Raw genomic sequence first — 20864 nt, 5'->3', positions numbered from 1 at the left:
TCTCCCACCTGTGATTTATGCACATGCCCCTTACCAATGATCTGGAGTTTCTCAGGCAAGGGGAGTGGGCCTCAGCATCTTGAGAACCTGCCAGGCATAGTAATTCATGCAAAATTAGTGAGACCTGAGCTATTCTTGTCCAGATACCTCACATATTTAGTTCCTGCAAAGAGAAAATAACTGTATTATCTTGAATTAAAACAAATTTAATTCATTTAATTAATGATTCAGGAGTATGTCTGCTTTGGACTACCACAAAAGTCATCCCAAGCTTAATATACAGTAGCTGATATATACATATATTGATATTCCATGTTATATATATCAATACATTTCCACATACTACTCCTTCCACTCCTGTTAGAACTGCCTCTCTTTTCAACCCCTTCTATGGAAACCTGCTCCACTCAGAGCAGTGATGGCCTTGTGCAAGGGGGTCTGGAGTGCAAGTGTGTGCAGGAACAGGATCTCCAAGATGAACAGGGATCTTCCATTACTTCTGAAGCATATTTTACTCCTCATGCCTGAAACAGGTTGAAGACTTTCAACACAGAAATCCGTCTTAGAGACTGCAGTTTAAGTCATACAGGATATGGTCAAATAGACAGAACATGGCTTGTAAGGGGGGTATTTGCCTGCTTGCTAAACATGTTGATAAGGCTGCCTTTGACACAGCACCAAAGGTTCATATATTCTTTGTCATAATGCTGTGTCCTTGTTCATGTTCTTTAGAAAGATGAACATTTCTCCAGCTTGACCTCTGGTCTCAACAAGTTGAATTTCCCTAATCTGAGGTAGCATTATTACAGTAAGGCTTCTATTCACAACCCATAATTCACTTAGGTCCAGCCAATCCATAATCTTGGTGCTGGTTCATGTGGCACACGTGGGTAAATTGGTTGTTTCACAGCAGCCCATTGTTCGAGCCCAGAGCTTGTTTGGAAATTTCTGGTGCTGCTAGTGGGAAGTTAAAAAAACCCATCTTATGCAAATACATAATTGATTACAGTGGGGAAAATTACATCAGAAAAAGTTTGCTGAATTAGGGCTTGAGTCAACTGACTATCTGGATAAATAGTGATTTTTGTCCTCCAAATCAGAACAGCCGTGACATTCCAGCCTTATCACACTGTTCATGAACTAGCTTCCTTAAAAGACTAACAATCTCCTCTGCTAAAGATGTCTTGCCTGCTTTAGCTTGGTTACTCATGCTCTACTTTGCTGAATTCATGAACACATACTTCCTGGAACAGCTGCCACCCTTCCTAAAATTCTTGGTTTCCAGGCCCTGCCCTAATGACTGCCTGTATATTTTTATCTTAAGTGGGAATTGGGGCAGGAACTAGAATTCACCTTTTTACCCTCCTCTTGAGTGAATGCTCATCCCCTTAAATTACACAGTCATGCTCTTGCTTGCTTGCTTGCTCCCTGCAGACCAAAGAAACTTCATAATTTCAAGTGATATGGAACTACACTGAGGTTCTGAGGATGATAAATCTCCTCTGTAGTCTCAGCCAAGATGGGGTGAGGTCTGCAATCCTTCCATTAACTGGGAGAGTTGATCCTGTACCTCTCATAGCTTTAAGGAGTGTTCAGAGCTCATGGAAACAGGAATCTGGGCATCATGATTGCACCTATGTAGTGTGGGATTGACATGTTAGGTGTGACTAAAGGATGCTTAACACAGACAAGGCAGAGGACTTCCATGTGTACAGATCCCAAAAGGATTTAGGAGTGACCTAAGTAGGGAGATTCTTGATGTTACTGACTTTAATATCAAAAGTGCAGAGAGTGGTTACAAGCTCTAGACAGTGCCCTTCTGGGGTGAGGAGGTGAGAAGTGAGAGGCCAGGCTGAGAAACATACCCCTGGAGTCAGGCTGTGGAAGGAAAAGGGAGCCAGGATTTGGCTCTTAATCCTTCCTTTGGATCTAGTTCTCAGTTCATATTGCAGAACTAAAATAAGAGATGTGGTTTTCAGATTATTGTATCTTAAGTTTGCCTCATGTCTGTGTTTCAAAACCATCTCCTTTTTGAATACTCAAACTGATTTGATGATATTGAATTAGAAATTGGTGGAAAATTTGACTTGAGCATGGTTACCTGGTATACTAATGCTTATAGAATTATAGTTTGCTCCTGTAAGTAAGCTTGAAAAAGACCAAGGTATTTTGAAAACTTGACTGCAACAGCAGCCAGCCTTTCAATGCTAAATGTTGGGGGAAGAAAAACAAGTCCCTAAGCCTCTAAATCAGCTTTTAAATCAATATCTTCCCAGCTCCTTCATCCTTTAATTTCTTCCCCTTACTTTACCATATTTTTCACTTGAGATTAGCTTTACTACATATTCACAGGAATTTTTTTTTTTTTTAAGAATTATTGGAGTTTAGCAGATCTGTAAGGAAATCCTGATAAGGTCCTTAAATTTGATAACTATATGCTAAGGAGTAAAGAGTTATGGGTGTCCTCTATGATATCAAAACAAACAGGTTTGGATTAATTCAATAAGTCTCTCGAGTTGCTTAGGATGGTCTGAACTGGCCACTGCAAAGTTGTGATACTACCAATTGCCTGGCAGGGTTTAACCTACCACACCAAAAGTGTCCTGGGTGCAGTATGTGATTCCCAGCTGTTGCAGCTACAGCAACTGCTCCTGCTGCTTTTCAAATAATGGTGAATCCTTAGCATACATGAGCTTTAAAGAACTACAGTGCTGTATCTTAAGACGTGAGCTTTGCTAACTTGACCAAAGGGTTTTGATAAGGTTTGTTTTTCTGAAGTCCTATGGTAGTAGCATGTTCTGAGGCTGTGGAAGTGGGATATTTGTGTAGCTGCAATCCTCTGATAGATATTCTTTCATACAATAAATATATAACTGCCAAAATAGTATTAGCAAAATAAATATCAAAGTTGCTTGCTTATTAAAGCAGGAACCTTAAGACTCTTTTCCTCTTTTCTTCTGTGAGATTTTATTTTTACACCACTCCTTCCCCTTTTTCAAGTTGTCTTGCTGTTCTGTATATTTTTATATACAGCACATTCTTAGGTTACTCTTTTAAAAGAAGGCATTTAACTTGTTGGCTGCAAGCTGTCTTATTGTTAGGGAGGTATGTGGTTATTAATAAAACTCACTCTGGCCCAAGAGCTTGGATATAGGAACAGAGGTGACACTGTTCTCATATCCTGTACTGTGGGGACGCTGTTCTCATCTCCTGTCCTCTATAGACTCCTTGTATCACAAACAGCTTTAGAGGTTTGCTCTTGCTCTGTGTTTGTACTAACCAGGGCATGTTTCTGAGCAGACTGCTTCGTGAGGAAACAAAGTTTTGTCAGCTCACTGATGGTTGCCTTGTTACCTCTGAGAAAAGAGTACGAAATCTAGTCAGACACACTGAAACCAGCTAACAATCTCTTTGCTGCTCTTCTCTGTTGGAGGCTTCGTGTTTAGAAAAACCCTGAAGTGGCCCAAGAAGCACTGTATGCTTGTGTTTAAAATGCTCTCTTTGCCCCCTTAAGAAATCTGAAGCTGCTGTTGTTCCACCCATCTTCCCAAGGGAAACTCAAAAATAATAACTAGAGGTGAGAAGCTGCTTACGTATTTTGATGCCCAGCATCTGCTGACAGAATTCCAAAAAGAAAGGTACTGGACCTCTCCTGGCCTCGGGGCTGTGCTCACTCTACAGCTCCTTGCAGGCCTGCTTGCCTGGGAGTGTGAGGCACTGGTGACTTCTGCAGCTGCAAACCCCCCAAGCCAGGCACCCCTGCTCCGTGTGAGTGTGCAGGAGAGTGCAATTGGCATGGGCTCCAAGGGGCACACAGCAGGTCTGTGCCCCATGCCTCTCTGTCACCTCTCCCTAGGTGCTGTTTCCATGGGCATTCTCTCCCTAAAGAGAACGGCTCCCAATGGATGGCAGCTGCCCCCAGGGACTGGGAAGGGTTGCTGGCCCTTAGCAGCTGGCCCAGCCACACTCTTGGTGTGGGACCTGTTAACAGCTCTGTGGGAAATAGCAGTTCCCTGTGAACCACTTTCTACACTCATCAAAGGGAAAACAAAGGATTATCCCATCACAAATGCACGGTAACAGCCAAACGAGTGAAAGCAGCCAAAGCTCTGTCCTGTCCTATGTCCTTTTAACTCTGCCTTGCTCCATCTCAGACATCCAGTTTCCCATTACTTAAGTCTCTGAAAGCCTCTTCCTGCCTTTATTGTTTTACCAGTTGCTGCCTTCAATTTACTGTGCTGATAAGTACTTCCCAGGCTGTAAATATGTGGTTGAGACATTTCTGAAGCCAGTCTAGGTTTTGATTGCAGTCACAGGAGGAAAGGTCAGCAGCAAAACTGCTCTCACTACACAGGGAGGCCACTCCTCACTCTAGGGTAGGTGCAGATTGTGAATTCATTGGGAGAGATGTGAGGCAATGTAGGGGTTAACAGGACTGAAGCAGAAAAAATGAAACTCCCCTTTTCACAAGGTGATAACCTTGCTTTTAGTAGATGGACAGTAACTGCAGTTGTTCTTCAGTTTGGGAAAGGCCAGAAACCAGAAAGAGTGAGAAATCAAATATGATCATCATTGCTGAAAATGGTGGCAGGTAAGTAGGAGGTGTTGAATTCTGCCTAGTGGTACCTGTGACTGCAGGTAATGATTTTGTCTTGCCTTCACACAACACAGCTGCAGAGATGGCCAGTGGAAGAGGGGAAGTGTTTTAAAATTTTAATTTTTGGGAAGCTTAGCTATAATCTCTACTGTTTGGGTGGCCAGCAGAAGCCTGTGGAGCTTGGTGGGCTTGAGAAGCTCCAATTGTGTCTGCAATTCCTGTGGCATCATTACAAAGGGGGGCACCGATGTTTGCAGGGTGCTGTCTCCCACTGTGGGGCCCAGAAAGTACTGTCCCATGAGCAATTAGCCTACAGTGGGAAACAGCTGGAAATTACAGAATGATATGGAGTGAAAAAAGCTTTTTCTAAGGAAAAAAATTATTTAGGAGCAATGGGTTTATTAGACAAGAACTTGATACCCTGATAACTTACTGAATTTTAATATGAGTTACACGCTCTTATGACTCCTCTTTGCCTTGAAATTGATTGAAAAGTTGTGTGAAACTAAAAGCAGAGCTGATTTCTAAAACTGTCCTAACTCTTGGAATATTTCACAGCTAGAAAGAAGTCACTACCCAAAGACTCTGCTGCTACTGAAAAATTTTGGCCTAGTTAAAAATAAGACATAACAAGTGCTGTGGTAGATTCTCAAGCTGAACATACGAGAAAGTCTAGGCAGATATGGCCTAGGATTTCTTAGTAATCTAATTAATAAATGTGATTTTTCTGGCTTGTCTTGAAGAGATCATAGCTGATTAGGGTAAACAATAATAAAATATTAAAATATTTTTTAACAGATACGTGGTAATAAATATTCTGGGGGTTTGTCTTTCAGAACTGAAGGGTTGCTTACTTCCCCAGATGTTTTTTTTTTTATAATAACTAAAATAATTGGTTTTTACTTGGGCTGGACCAGCCTCATTATAGGCATGTAACAGTGTAAGGAGTTGTGACTATATGTTGATAAGATGTATTTTAACCCTGACTTGCCTAGGCTAACAAAGCAGAATTACTCTTGAAAGATGCTCTTTGCAAGTCTGTGAATAGCAAAGGGAATTGCCAAGAGTTTCTCAGAAGGCTTCCAGGCAGTAGTGTAACTTGTAGGAGGTATTGATGGTGTCTTGCTTGGCTTCTGAAAAAATATCAAGTTAGTCTGAGAAACTCTTACTGCTGCTGCTGTCCTCTCCCTCGGTGCTGGAGATCTCTAATGTGTCAGAAGCACAAAGATTCTCAGAAGAGCTGCATCCCCTGGTGTCACACATGTTAATCAAATGTTTGATATTGCTAATTTGACTTTACTGGGAATTGCAAAATCATCTTCATGACAAATCTACTGGGAAATATGGCTGGGAGTTTTTCTTCTTTTGAAAACAAACTCAAGTCTTCCTTAGCTCTCCCTTTTAACCTGATGCATTCTGGGCAACTCTACTGCCTTGGAAGATGTCATCAGCATAGTATATGGAACAAACCAAGGATGTCTGCTCGGATTTTCCTGCCGTTTATTACCTGGAGTTAAATTACAGAGGCAAATACCAACAAAGTAAATACAGGAAACAAATATAGAAGTGGATGGGACAAATCTAAAGTATGGTGGATAACCAATTCCATAAAATGCTAGTATTGCAATTGGGAATGTAACCACTGTTGTTTTTACAAATCCAGTTATTAAGCTGTCTATTATTTTAGGTGAATTATAATGGAGAAAACCTGGGGGTGGTGGTGGTGGTAGAGGTGCTCTGCTGTCTCTGAAATCCTCTTGGTTATGTTTCACGGGAAGAATGCTAAACAAAATGCTCTCTAAGCAGCTCAAGCCTTAATCAAGTGACTTTCTGATTACTGAAAGAATCGTGTGACTGTCCATTGGCATTCCTCATGATTTCTGTAAGCTTCTTTTTTATCTGAGGTCAGCATTCATTGTACTCCATATGCTAATTTATCAACTGGTACCAGACACCATGGTCTTCTGTGTGTGGGTCTGAACTCACACCTGGGTAGTCCATGGGAGTGGATCCATATATCCACTGGATCTCTTACCTGTGGGCCTGTTAATTTAACCTCTGTTTCCATAGCAGACTAGATGTCTAGGGCTTGAAATGGCTTACAATACCCTTCTGTGTTGATGGGGTGACTTGGCAAAGTAAATATTAAGCTTAGTGGAGCCTTCTCTCAAAATTAAGCATAATAAAACGTATTTTGGGTATTTGTAACTTGAATACTTTTGTGCTAAGGCACAAGTGCTCATCCCTTAGAGGCTAAACTGGATGCAAATAGCAAGGGTTTGGCAGCAGAGAGTCTGCAGGAATGGCCTCTGTGGGAGAAGGCCAGGGGCTGCCTGTGTCAGACACAGCCACTTCCAGCTGTCTTTGCAGGGGACCCCATGCAGCTGAGACCATCAGCCAAGCTCATGGCACCTCGGGAAAACCATATTTAAGAAAAGGCAGAAAATTCTGAGGAGGGGGAAACACGGAAAAAACAAGGGAATGGACAGGAGGAGGGAAGAAGAGAGGGAATAATAAGGTCAGAGGACAGGGAGGTGCTCTGTGGCAGAGCAGGTACTTCCCTGAAGAGCCTCTTGCCCATTGATAAGTTCATGGAAGAGCAAGTGCCCCTCTGAAGGGACTGTGGCCCACAGAGAGCCCATGCTGGAGCATAGGACCAGAGTGAGAAGGGGGAAGCAGTGGAGAGAAACTGCTGAGTACAGACCCTGACCTCGTGCACTGCTGGTTGTCTCACCGAAGGATTGGCTTCAGCTAGCCACCAGCAGAGTACCTGTCCTGTCCTCTTTTCAAACACAGACATCCCACTCTGTTGTTCAGTGCCTTTTGAAGTTCTCCTTTGATCCAAAAACAAGCAAACAAACAAACAAAAAGTGAATCAAAGCAATAGGAGGCAGCCAGTTGCTGTGGTTCATTGTGTAACTATGATCTGAAGGTGTGCAACAAAGGTGAATGAGCCCAGGACTCCCATATTCCATTTTCATTCCTCTCCTGCCCACAGCAAGACTTGCATCTTGGATTCATGGAGCAGTGCCACAATGTCTCCCTTGTTCTGTGTCCCTGCTCCTCACAACAAACGTCACTGGTAAGCCAGATGTGCCATCCTGCAGCCAGCTGCATGTGGTGCTGAGGTCATGGGCTGGGCACAAGCAGTGGCACTGGGCTGCCTGACAGCCCAGCATCTCTGCCCTGTCCTGTGTCCAGCTCCTGCCTGTGTCACACGCTGGAGAAATGCCACCCCCTGTGTCACTTGCTCAGATTTTCTAGAAATAGAGCTGTGTGCAGTGTAATAAATAACCTGGTCCTGCCCAGCTACAAGAAACACACAACTGCTGGGAGAGAGCAAACTCCAGGAGCCACACAGTAGGCAGCCTAAGATCTGTGCTGACTTGAGCCCAAACAGATGTCTTGCTTGCATCTGTGTAGGCAAAGGTGCAGTCCCAGCTGGGATTCTTGTTATGGTCATTACACTAATATTTGTGCAGACTAATAACAGGAAAGGGTCTGACTGTGAGAGCCTCCATTACATCTGCAGGGCAGCAGGTGACATCTGTCCTGAAGAGCTTGCCCTGGATGTGATTAGCACAGACTAATGCGAAGAGGTGCAGCAAGGGAAGGTACCCCTCAACTTTCTCATGAGACTCACCATTTCTTCTCAACTTCTTTTTCTGCATACTGCTACTGATTGGATTTCCCTGTTGAGCTGCTCCCACTTAGCAGCTCTCCAGCTGCCAGGTGGAAGCTGTTTAATGCAAGCATTCACTGATGTGTTGTGCAGGCTTGGAGGAGGGGAGGTCTGGCTTATTTAAAGCCCCAAGAATGCCCTAATCTTGTAAAGAATACAAGTCTTATGTGTGCAAGCCTCTGGAAAGTTTATGGATAAACTGGGACCCATAGAGGTGCCTCTGTATCAAGGACTCTTTGCATGTGCCTCCATTTATTGTCTTTAAGTAGAAGGAAAATAGCCCACTTTTAATAAATGGGGAAAATACTATAGGTACATTTAATTTGGCCTGAGTAAAAAGCTGCTTGAATTTAATTTAGCTGAATAAATATTACCCTATATGTCAAATTTAAGCCTATTTAAAACTGACTTATTGATTTAGCTTGCACCTGTAAGCGATACAATTGCCTGAAATCCACACATGGAGTGCCCACACATGGATTTGTACAGGCTTGACATTTTAATATTATTTAAACTGCTGTAGGTTGTGGGTGTGGACCCCCCCTTAGCAGCCTCCATCAGCAGAAGTGAATTCTTTTGGTTTTACTAATTTAAACCTTGGCTTCATACTGCCCACCCTGTTTACATCACTTGGTGCTTTTGCATAAGATTGCAAGTTTGCTGCCAAAGTATCCTTTTTCTTCTAAAAACTAAAGTATTGCACCTGACCACATCTGTCTCAAGAGCTCACAGCCTACATCCTTGCTTCAAGTAATCTACCAGGACAGTCCACAATAGCGGCATCTCAAGACTTCCAAAATGTTGAACCCAAAATGCAATTACACTGCACAAAAGTATTAAGGAAACCCATCTGCTCATATAAACCATGTGCATGTGGCACTTGTGGTGATGGCAGGACTTGGAAGGAACTCTATGTTTTGTAGTTCAGTCCATGGCAAGCTTCTAACCTCTGAGCACATCACTGCAGTTGATTCTGCTTTCCCCCTAGGGAGGAAGTGCACATCCCATGATAGAAATGTTGCATAAAATAAAGCATGACATGCCTGACAGCATGACTTGGTTCACAGGGATATTATGGTTGTTTCTATTGCCTAAATGAAGGAGAAAAAGCTGTTGGCTTTGAGTGAGTGCTAAGGTCTGTGTTGATGGTATTGCTGCTGTTGCAATCTTCACCTATTCCTGATTATCCCTTCCCAGCAGGTGGTGGGTTACCAGCAAGACTTGCAGGGGAGATTGTAATTCCAAGTGGCCTGATAAAGAAATGAGAATGGGTGGCTGTGGAGGACTGTGTCCCTCTTGTGTCCTTAACAGCCCACATCAATCCCAGTTAACCAAATCAGATTTATAATTCCATTATAAGGCAAAAATGTATTTGTTTCATTCTAGTGGGCAATTATTCCCTGAAACAGCTGGATGGCAATAAGATATTTCAGTGTTACGCTGGAAAGCAGCTGAGAGCAGAGATTCTCAAAGTTATCTTTGTTTGGAAGTCCAACTGTACTCTTGGCAATCAATTTTTTAATAATTGCCACATATCTCAAACATTGTAAATTTTTTATTTGCAGAAATACTTTGTGATGATTCTATTTTATTTTTAATTTTGTGTCTTTCTTGCAGTGAACTGTTGGCAGAATATAACTTATTGAATTTATGTAGATGAAATTTAGAGTTGCATTTTACTCATCCATCTCTACAGGTGCTGGTGTGTGGTTGGATACCACTGAGGCATGGTTATAGACAATTCCTTTATTGTTTTTGTAGAACAGCAGTGCTTGATCACACAAGTATTGATGGTTGTGGGTTTTGGAGTCTGCAGTCAAGAGATGTGATATCAGGTTTTGACAAAGACCCCTTCAGCCAGTTCTTCACTTGGTGGAAATGTTTTATTCTTCTTTAAGAAGCATTATTATAGTAATGCTCTGACCTTGAGAGGTCTGATAGGTTGTTTGGGAGGACAGCTCTGTAATGTCAGGATCTAGGTGTCTGCTACTTTAGTAGTTGTTGTAAAATTTAAGAAAAACACCAAACCTTCAATTTTACCCAGGGCATTACTTTTTAATTACCATAGGGCTGCCTTTATGCTGTCAGTGGAAGACAGAGATGATACTCTCCTAAGCTATATTTTACAGATAATGGGAATACCAACAAAATTTAAAAGCCATATCAAATCTCTTCCACTCCTATATTTCATGCTCAACAATTTTCTAGGCTTAGACAGAAAATAAAATTGGTTTTCCCCGTTTAATTTTTTGAAGCAGTGACTAAAAATATTTTGAAATGGCAAATGATTTTATTTTTCTCCTCTTGAAAGAAAACCTAAGTCAGATTAATGTGGAAGAGCTAGATAGCTGGCTTTGTGGAAATTACACCAGTTATTTAGGCACTTAGAGAAGGACTTGAGTATGGTCAAAAAGGGAAAACATGCCCAAAGTGGGATTCTAGCAAAGGTTAAGTGTACAAGGTTGTGATCCTTAAAAACACTGCACAGCTGTTGGTTAACTCTGAAAGCAAACCAAACAAATGCTCTGCTTACTTTTTTATTTTTCACTTTGAATACATGAGGAGTCTTGGGAAGAAAGCCTAACCCTAGGGTAACCACAGCTCTTGTGGCCTGACCCGGAGGTTAGAGAGTCACACATCTCTCTGCATTCTCTTGCCCACGTCACACAGCTTGGGGTTTCAGTGTTAGCCCAGCTCTAGCTGAAGGGTTGAGGCTGCCCAGTCCAGCCCCAGAGCCAGCCTGTTGGACACCACCTGCTACACAGGCTCGAAGCCAAGACCCCTGGGCACTCACCTCCCCTTTTCCTGAAGTGCAGGCTCTGTTTGCTGCTGTGTGAGAGGATTGGTTTAGTTTCCCCTCGGTTCATTGCAAGCAGCATCTCTATGTGATTCCTAAAAAAACAGGGATGTTCTTTCAAAAGGGGGTTCTGCACCACCAAATTCAGAGGAGAGTGCTTCCTTCCACCTAGGAGGAAGGGGCAGGATCTAATGTTTGCACCTCTCTGGTCAAGTTTGTTGGCTGTCTTGGGCTGAGGCATTGTGTGTGCACTGCCTGGTAGAAACTCCCTGTTCCATGAGCTGTGCTTACATCCTCCAGGATCCTCTTGGCTTCAGGGAAGGGGGTGTCACATCTAAATCCATTGCTGGATGGGACCAGAAAGAACCTGGCTGTAGGAACACATCTAAAAATAATAATACAGAGTCGTAGGATTGTTTAGGTTGGAAAGGACAACTTTAAGATCATCACATCCAACCATTAACAAAACACTGCCAAGTCCATCACCAAACCATGTCCCTAAGTGCCACATCTACTCATCTTTTATATGCTTCCAGGGATGGTGACTCAGCCAATGCCCTGGGCAGCCTGTGCTTGGCCAGCCTTCCAGTGAAGAAGTTTTCCCAAATATCCAATCTAAATTTCTCCCCTAGTGGAACTTGAGACCATTTCCTCTCATTCTCTTGCTTGTTCCCTGGGAGAAGAGGCCAACCCCCAGCTGCTACCAGCTCCTTTCAGGCAGTTTTAGAGAGTGGTAAGGTCTCCCCTCGGTCTACCCTTTTTCAGACTGAACAATGCCAACTCTCTCAGCTGCTCCTCATAGGAGCATCTTTGGCTGAATATTTTGAAGTTCTCCCGAGGAAAACACTGCTGCATGCTTCAAACAGGCTCAGCACTGCAGGGCTCTGGGTCTATAAGGAAGTGTCCAGTGCAGGACACATTCCAGGTGCTGGGATGCAGTGCACTGTGCTGCCAGAGCACCCCTGGCCAGTCAGCGGTGTCCTAAATGGAGATGAGGTGCAGGTGGCAGCTAGCACAGGCCAGCAATGAGCAGCTTACACGTGCCAAGTCTGCCTGGGAGCTTGAGACACTTCACTGATGGAGCTGCAGGCCAGTCTGGGCATGATCAGCTCAGTAGTGCAGACCTACCCTGAATGAGAAGGGATTTCTCCTCTTTCTGGGAGCTGGGAGCTGTGTCAGGATGTGCTGGCCCTGCTTCTGCTGAAGAAGGAGCACACCTGCCTGTGCTGTGGGTGTGAGCTGGCTGGCTGGCTGGAGCAGCACCAGCAGGGCCAGTAAAGGTGCCACTGCCTGGTGTCCCTTGGGTGGCTGGACCACAGTGACATTTGCAGGGCTGCAGGCAGACAGAGACACAGCTCAGTGTGTCACTCTGTGGTCATTGTGGCACTGGCCAGGGCAAGGAGGTCAGGGTGGTTTTGTAAAAAGGATGAAGAGTGGCAGTCCCACCAGGACTGGCTTTGCTGTGTGAGGTCTGTGATACACTGGGTTTGGAAAACTCGATATTTATGGGTGAATTAAAGCAGGTATGTAGTTCACCAGTGCTTTGCATGACCAGCTTTAAAAAGCTGTTGTTATGGGCAATGACTTCTGAAAATGAATTTCCCAAATTCCTGTGTTGTTTCACTTCAAGGACTGTTTTAGTTCTACTCTTGGCTTTTCGTTTTCTGGATAAGTTGCTGGATGTACTTGTTTGTCACATTTCAAACACTTGGTGTGATGAGGCAGTAGTGGGGCTTAGTCACAGATAGACAATAAAGTACTGATTTGTTCTTTAAATATAACCTGCAAAATTCCTTCTGAAAACTTGTATTCTGTGCATCTTCAGGTAAGAGGATATTTGGTATTTGAATGCGTAGTCGATGTCTAATAAAATTTAGAAGTTTTTGTGTTTGGGTCTCTGTGACTGCCCAGCTACTGTGGGAAGATTTATTTTATTTGTAAAAGCTGATCTTAAGGTCCTTTGAAAAATTGCCTCCTAGTTTAATGTTTGCTATGAACTTCATTAAACACTTTGTGTGGTCTGGGCCAATTAAGACCATTAGCATTATCATGAACCAGTAACCTCAGGGGGAAAAATGGTTATGCTTAAAAACATAGAAGCAGGGTTATTAACAACAAGTGACTTATCAAGTGTAAATAGAAGGACTTGAACAAAATGTGCGTCACTGTACATGCAGGCCCTCATTTGCCATCTGGTGTTTGTTTTATGACCCCAGCTATGGATTTATTTTGTGCTAGTGGACAAACAATTGGATAATGCTTAGAAACACAAGCTGGAATGTAGGGAGAGCTTATGGCAATCTTTCACATGCTCTGTATCATGTGGGGAGAAAAGCAGTTTATAGAAAAGATGAGTTGAACTGTAAGCATTGCATCCTGAGAATTCTTCCATATAGTCATGTAATTATGATTTCTTTTACTTTCTTCAGATTTTCATTGAAGTCCAGCTAAGAATGCAACCAACAAAATAAAGTGAAAAAGCTGGGCATTTGAAGAAGCATCCTTCTACTTGGTGAAAATGTCTCTTATTTTTTGACAACGATTAAAAGACAATGGGGTCAAACACTCTTGGAAAGGCTGCAACATTAGATGAGCTTTTGAACACTTGTATTGAAATGTTTGGTATGCTCTTTCAATATTTTATTTTGTAGTTATTGAAATTAATCTTTTAATAGAAATCCTGCTGTTCTCTGGTTTAGCCAGTCTTTCTCTTGGCTAAGAACATTTCTGTTCTGTAAAATTTTCCATGTTTCAATTTGGCCCAGAATCATGCAAGCCAGAATTTTAATCACCTGCATACTGTATTAAATTTTCTTAATACAAATAATGCCCAGTTGTGGGTATGGTGGTTTCTGCAATGCTGGCCTTTACCAAGAGAAATGTTTGGATGAATTATTTAAGGAGTTATTTCTGGCATTGATCTTTGTCTTGAGTGGTTACACAGCTGTGGTTTTGACCAGTCATTTTTTTAAAGGTTTTCCAAATCATCATGCAACAATTGGTAAGAATATGACCTAAGGCTCATGTAATCTTTTTACTCTTATTAAAATGTGATGTACCAGGTCTGAGGGAAAGAAGTGATGAAAAAGAACTTGATCCAGAACACTATTAATCATGACATATATCACATTACAGTCAAATGAGTTCACAGATGGGCTTAAGTGTTTTCAAACAGGGCTTTGATTCACAAAGCTACATTTAGATTCCCTGGAGATGCAGGACAACTTTTGATTGGAAGGAAATACTAATTTTGTATGCCATGTGGAGAGAAGCGAGTATCTAAAGGTGAGAGAGATTGAACAATTGATGTAAGGACAGACCTTGCTGCAGTGAATCCCACACATCCATTTCTGTAGGCCACCATCAAACTGGTTGCTCTAGAACTTCCTTTAAGTATTAGCAGAGCCCATGCACTTGCTGTCTGTTGGAAATAGTGTTTCTTCTTGTGCACACACTCCTTGACAAGCATAGCCCAGGTGTGGCTCCCGTTTTCGTACATCACATCATCTACTGTCTTCAAAAAAAGTGACAGAGAATAATCCAACATTGCAGATGCTGGGGAAGACTGGTGGTCAGCCAGTCTGCCAGGGAAGAACTTTGTGTAGTTTCAGTGGCTACACTGCAAGGACACAAGGGTCTCTGTTAGGCAGCTGGAGATGTGACCTTAGGCACAGATGTAAGGTGCTAGGCGCTGCTTTAACATTAAATTCCTCCAAGCAGATCCATTTTTCAAAATAATTTAACTCCTAACTTAAAGCTATAAAGCTGCAATAAAATAAATATAGGATGTAGTTGTACAACCTAAATCGTCTTCCCCCCTCTTGCAGGACCAACTTTGGATTTGTCCCTTAGATTACTGGCACTGTCTTTCCATAATGTTTAGCACAGTGCTGCCCATGCCCTATATTTTGTTTAGCTGTGGCCTGTTATCTGAACTGGTCTGGGTTTTTTCCTTTGTTTAAATAACACTCACTGCATTCTAGCAAGTTGCTGTTCGAGGGGCATTTTTGTGCCCTGTTGTTCTTTCCTACCTTTTTGTTAGGTAACAAGCCAACACTTCCACTTTTGATCCTTTCTGTCTGACTGTGCTTGAAGAGTAAAAAGCTCCCCTCTTTTATGGTGGGGTTAGCTCATCGTTTCTCTTTTGCAGATGACAAAGGAAACCCGTGCTCCAGCCATTTGCCAAGAACCTTTCTTTTAATGCACCGGTGGTATCTGCCTTCCACAGAGCTGGCTGGCAAGCTTCTGTCCACATATCCTTTCACAAAGTGCTGCAAATTGCCATTACAAAAGCAGATTGTTTTCCTGACTGCTTGTAAAAATGTGCCAATTAATCAATGACAAACAAGGTTTAGAGGTGAATTTTTTCAGCTTAAAAGGTGTGAGTTTGTGAGCTTCTTTATGCTCATGCATAAAGACTTTGTAGGTTTTCTACATATGTACAAGAATATTAACTTTGCATCAACCCTGAATAACTGCACATGTGAGGCCAAGACAATTTTTCAAGAGTATCACAGCAGGTTGACCTTTGAGTGCTATGAATTTTCAGTGATATCTAACTACCTACGTGTCATTTATACTTCTTACCTCAGTTATCATAACAATTATCATATTTGGTTAGCCAGAGCTGGCAAGAAACCTCTCAGCAAAATATTCAGAATTGTAGAATAGAGGCATTTTTGATAGGGGGAAAAAAAGGGGGCAGCCAGGAAATAGTCTCTGTCCCCTATGATGTTGTGAAAGTGAATGAAACACCAGAGGCATAAAGTGGTTATCTCTAGAAGAAAAGTTTGATACTTTTTGATAGATTCAGCTGCTCTAATATCAGCCTCCAGTGAACAAAAACAACATTGCTGAGTCAAGGCACACAAAGCTTTCTTTAGCTGACATACTTATAGAGATGCTGACGGGGAGAACTGCAATGAATTCAGATTGAAAATCTGCTACTTCATGAGGTAAATGCACTTCTGGTCCTCTAGCATTTTGGATTCATGGTTCTGTTAATACCATCAATGTAATTTTGTTTGTTTGGGTTTTTTACTTGGTCTCCATTCTAGATTGAAGAGGGAATTTCTCTGTTTTTAAAACAATTAAGTTGAGCCATCCAGCCTTTAAGTCACTTAACTGCATCAAGCTAAAAAGCAGACAGAAAACTTGTGTTATTATTTATCTGGCTCAAGAGTGTTATGATTTATCAGCCTCTCAGAGAGGACAAGTTCAGTGCTACCCAGAGGGGAGACACATTTTGCTCCCAGCTGTAACTCAGTGTGGGAGAAGACAATTGTCTCTGGGTTGTAGACTTCAGTTCATGCAACCCCTTGCAATCCCTCCATAATTTATGGTGACAGGAGTGTGTCAGTGATGCCGAAGCTGTTACACACTGGGTGTGTTCCAAACCTTGAAACAGCTGCTCTGGCCTTGTTTCCATGGGAAAGCTTTCATGTGTTGGGCTGTTCTCAAGTAGGAACATTTCTCTGTAAAAGAGAAAGCATGAACTTTTAAGTTATCATGATATAACTTGCTTCACTCAAATGCTGTTTCCTTCTTCCTCTGGATGAAGTTACATCACTGAGAAAAAAATGAGGGGGGTTACTGAAGTCAGGGCTGATAAAGCCTTTTCCTCTCCCCCTTACATAGAGGAGGGGGCTTGCATGCTTTAAATGTAAGCTTACGTGGCTTACATCTGCTTCCCACAGTTATCCTGGTGGAACTGCCACTCAAATGCATGTTTGCATTTCCATTGAAAAATCTTTTCTGGGCAGACAAAGTTGTCTCACTTGGACAGGGACAAAGTGCAAGTGTTATCTGGGTGTCCTGGCAGCCAGAGTCAGGGCACTCTGTGTGCCTCCTGTGGGTGTCACCTGAGACATCACTTTAATTTTCCATTTCAATGGAATGCTGCTCTCTTGTGCTGTTGTGAGTTAGGCAAAAAAAATTAAAAGATAAAGTGGCTTTTGCCATTTCAGTGTCACAAATAATTATGGAAGAAGCAGGCTGAGTTCACTCTCTCTGTCTAAACAGTGGACCTGAAATAAGTCCTATGGAAAAAATGTGTGGAAAATACATGCAGCCACTGAATGCTATAGCTGAGTCTCTGGGCATCTCTTAACTGCTGTCTGTGGATTTCAGATACTGGATTTTGGAATTTCCTGCAGAGTTTAACTTGGATCTTGGGCTGATTCGTTTGACTGAAGAGTTTCAAGAAGTAGCCAGCCAGCTTGGATATGAGGATCACATCCATCTTATTGATATCTCCAGCATGTAAGGATGTCATGTCAAAGACACCTTTGTTTCTGGAACAGCAGAATTCTAGTTCTGTACAAAGTACAAAATTATTAAGGCCCATTTTGATCTTGAGAGAGTAAAAATAGCACTTCCAAAATTGTCTTTAAATTTGAAGCTACTAAAAATTTGAAGTTATAGTTACACAGTAAGGAGAAGATTCCCACCTGTATGTAAATTTTTCAGAGAAACAGAAAATAAATTATTTTTCTGATAAGCCACGAGCCAATTAAGTATTAGTATTACTTTTTTTCTACAAGTTTTCATACAAAATAGCCAGCAATGTAGTGACTGGCATGCTGTGTAAATCTTGGATCTTCCCAGGGAAGCTTTCTTGTCTTCACATCCATGATTTGTTAGTTTTTTGCAATATTGTCTATTATTTAACTAGAGAATTTTTAGCATTCATATATGTAGTTGAATTGCATCAAAATGATTACAACTAGTATTTCCTTGACAAGCTGGAATGCAAGTTACTTTTTAAACATCACCAGACATGCTTTTGCCTCTCATCTGATACTGTAGATTTTTCTTTTAAAACATGGCACATGCACAGTATTTGGCTGTCTCTGTTGTTCCATTACTTCTGGGACCTGTGGACTTACAGAGGAAAAATTAATCCTTGATATTATTCAAGTATGTTTTTATTCTGTATCAGAATTTGTTTTCAGCTGTCCCTGTATTTTAAAGCATCTTTAATTATGGCTTCCTGTATCATGGGGAAGAATATCTTGTCCTTTTGTTGTGATGGAAACCTGCTATTATTTAGTGGTCAGTTTTACATGACACATTCCAGCTGTGGCCTGCACTGAATGCACCCAAGCAGAACTGAGACTTATTCCTATTCTGTTGCAGTCCTTCCTATGACTGGATGAGAAGAGTTACACAGAGGAAGAAGATTTCCAAGAAAGGAAAAGCCTGCCTGCTGTTTGACCATCTGGAGCCCATTGAGCTAGCTGAACATCTCACTTTTCTGGAGCATAAATCTTTTAGGAGAATTTCTGTAAGAAGCCCACAACTTTGTCACTTGCAATTAGGAGCCTGTCTTTAAAGAGTGTTCACATGATTTCACATTTATGACTTTTTTCCCAACATTCCAGTGTAGTGAATCTTTATACTCTCTCACATGATATACATAGCCATGCACTTCCTGGACCTTTTTGTGCCTGATGATTTTTGACACTGAGGGAAATTCAGGCACAGTTGCTTCTTTTCACAGAGGTTTGTACAAGGGCAAGAGGCAAATGTGGATAAAAACTGAAGTTGGAGCTAAAACAAAACAAATAGAAAGACAAATGTCAAAAGAAGTGCTGGTTTCTGCTGGCAAATATCCATCTGAAAGGGTCACGTGGTGTTACAGTATCAGGTGGCAAATGGAAGCAGTAAGTTCTCAAGATGACAAACGAGACTTTTTTTAAAGTGTTCAGAAGCATGAGAGAAATCAAACTCCCAAACCAAGAAAAATGTGTGGGTTTTTTTGTTTGTTTCAAGGGAGGAAGGAAAAAGAGATCAATGAGGAGCTGAGGCCAGTCTAAATAGAATCACTTTTGATGTTGCTTAATTATGATCAAAGGTTAATCACTCTAAACTTCAAATTGTAGGAAAACACCCTACTGTGATCCATGCAATGCTGACCTCAAAGAAGGAGGGAAGGACAAGAAAAAAGGCATGGATTTCTAATTAGATTAAGGATGCATTTGAATTCCTTTGGGGATTCCAGGAAGAAAACTCAAATCTGCAATGAATTTTCTTTTTCCCCCCCTGCTCTTTCTAGCTTCTCTGTTAATTCTTCAGCTTGAATTTTGCTGTCACAGATGATTCTCTGCAACCAGCAATAGTTAATTGATCTTGTACCACTTGCTCTCTCAAAGATATGTAATTGCAGAACATGATTAGTCTGAATCCTGTGTTTGGTTTTAACTGTTAAAAAAAATGGGGGAGAAGGAAGGGCAGCATTAACTATAACAAAAAAAAAAAAAATCAAATTATCTGAACACTGAAATACTGTCTATCTGCAGCTAGGAGACAAGCATCTGTTGTGTTGGAGTATATGCCCTCATGTTTTCCTAGCAGACTGGTTTTGATCAGCTAAACCCATCTTGTCTGGCATCGCTAGCAACTCCTTACACAAGCTGAAATTATGTCCTAAATTACTGAAAACCTCCTTTTAAGGGATAGCTTAAAACTGTTTTTCAAATATTCAGGGAAATTTAATTCTTGGGATCCTATAGAGTACCGTGGCTTGAAGGTGTCAAATATAGAATAAAATGTGTTGAGCAAATTATGGGAAAGATGGAAGTGGCAATCACACTCATCTTGCAGGCTTCTGTATTTCTGACACACGAACAAGTTGTAAATTGACATTTAAGGAAAAGCCACACCAAAACAACAGCAAAAAGATTTTAAGGAGGAGATGTTGTGCAGCAGGGTCTGCTGACACTGAATCATGGTCACTTTCTAAACAAGAGAAGCTTTAGAAAGAAAAGTATCAAAGTTTCCGTTTGATTCTCCAGTTTGTCCACTGTTTTATTCCAAGTGTCTTTCCTCTGTTAGTTCACAGATTACCAAAGCTATGTCATCCATGGCTGCTTGGAAAACAATCCTACTTTGGAGAGATCTATTGCTTTATTTAATGGTATCTCTAAATGGGTCCAGCTCATGGTTCTCAGCAAACCAACACCTCAGCAAAGAGCAGAAGTAATCACCAAGTTTATCAATGTTGCACAGGTAAGTCTTGCAGATGAGTCTTTTTCTTCAGTACAAAGCAGGAATATAAATGGAGATTAAAGTAAACAAATCAGCTGATGCTCTTTGTGTGATTTCCTCAGGGAATAGCCTGTTCAATATCACTGGAGGTTAGTTGTTCAGGTGTGGGGTGCCTGCATTTTTTAGCTAGCAGACATAACTTTATAAATGTTTTCTTTGTTTTATTCCAGTTGGCAATTGTCACTATTGTGTGCTTCTTCTGCACCTGACCTAATTAAAAAAATGAAATGCTGAACCATTCTGTTATGTGCCCTGGTTTATTGGTTTGTGCTTTAGCTGTGATGGGTTGTCTCACTGAACTTGCTGTGTGTGACATTGAGTAGCTGCTGCTTGTATTTTGTTAATTTTTAATTATGCATGATTAATCTCTCCTGCAGAAGCTCCTTCACCTCCAGAACTTCAACACACTGATGGCAGTGGTGGGAGGTCTAAGCCACAGCTCTATTTCTCGCCTGAAAGAGACTCATTCTCACCTGTCCTCAGAAGTCACAAAGGTATGATGGACTCCAGAATACAGACATATTGAGGGGAACAGCACCTCTTTGAGGTCTGATGGGTTCTGCAGGGCAGGTGTCTCACCAGCACAATATTTGGATCATGGCAGAGCATCCTGAAGGGCACTGGCTTGCATTCCTCTCAATGGAGCAGGATAAGCTCACAGACATACCCTGGTTGAGTGCCTGTGCCAGAGAGGAAATTAGCACTGTCAACACCATGAGAGGAGTTGTGTTCATTTAAAA

The 20864-nt window shown here is 41.7% G+C and overlaps 1 protein-coding gene across 5 annotated transcripts in view; it reads left to right on the top strand.

Annotated features, from left to right (window-relative positions):
• The window catches only part of RASGRP3 (RAS guanyl releasing protein 3), a 58797-nt gene that overhangs the window by 16319 nt on the left and 21614 nt on the right, over positions 1-20864 (top strand). For 3 of the 5 annotated variants that reach the window (XM_059841308.1, XM_059841309.1, XM_059841307.1), the window contains exons 2-8: positions 13506-13698; positions 15227-15329; positions 15969-16031; positions 17206-17337; positions 18214-18361; positions 19912-20085; positions 20502-20618. In XM_059841308.1, coding sequence (XP_059697291.1) covers positions 13629-13698; positions 15227-15329; positions 15969-16031; positions 17206-17337; positions 18214-18361; positions 19912-20085; positions 20502-20618 — 807 coding nt within the window. In that variant the 5' untranslated portion in view covers positions 13506-13628. The remainder of the gene's footprint in view (positions 1-13505; positions 13699-15226; positions 15330-15968; positions 16032-17205; positions 17338-18213; positions 18362-19911; positions 20086-20501; positions 20619-20864) is intronic. The other 2 variants (XM_059841310.1, XM_059841312.1) reach the window with 1 other exon arrangement.

The sequence above is a fragment of the Haemorhous mexicanus genome, chromosome 3, assembly GCF_027477595.1.
Source record: "Haemorhous mexicanus isolate bHaeMex1 chromosome 3, bHaeMex1.pri, whole genome shotgun sequence".
NCBI lineage: Eukaryota > Metazoa > Chordata > Aves > Passeriformes > Fringillidae > Haemorhous > Haemorhous mexicanus.
Note: the sequence above shows the minus strand (reverse complement) of the source record. Positions and strands in the feature narration are given on the sequence as shown.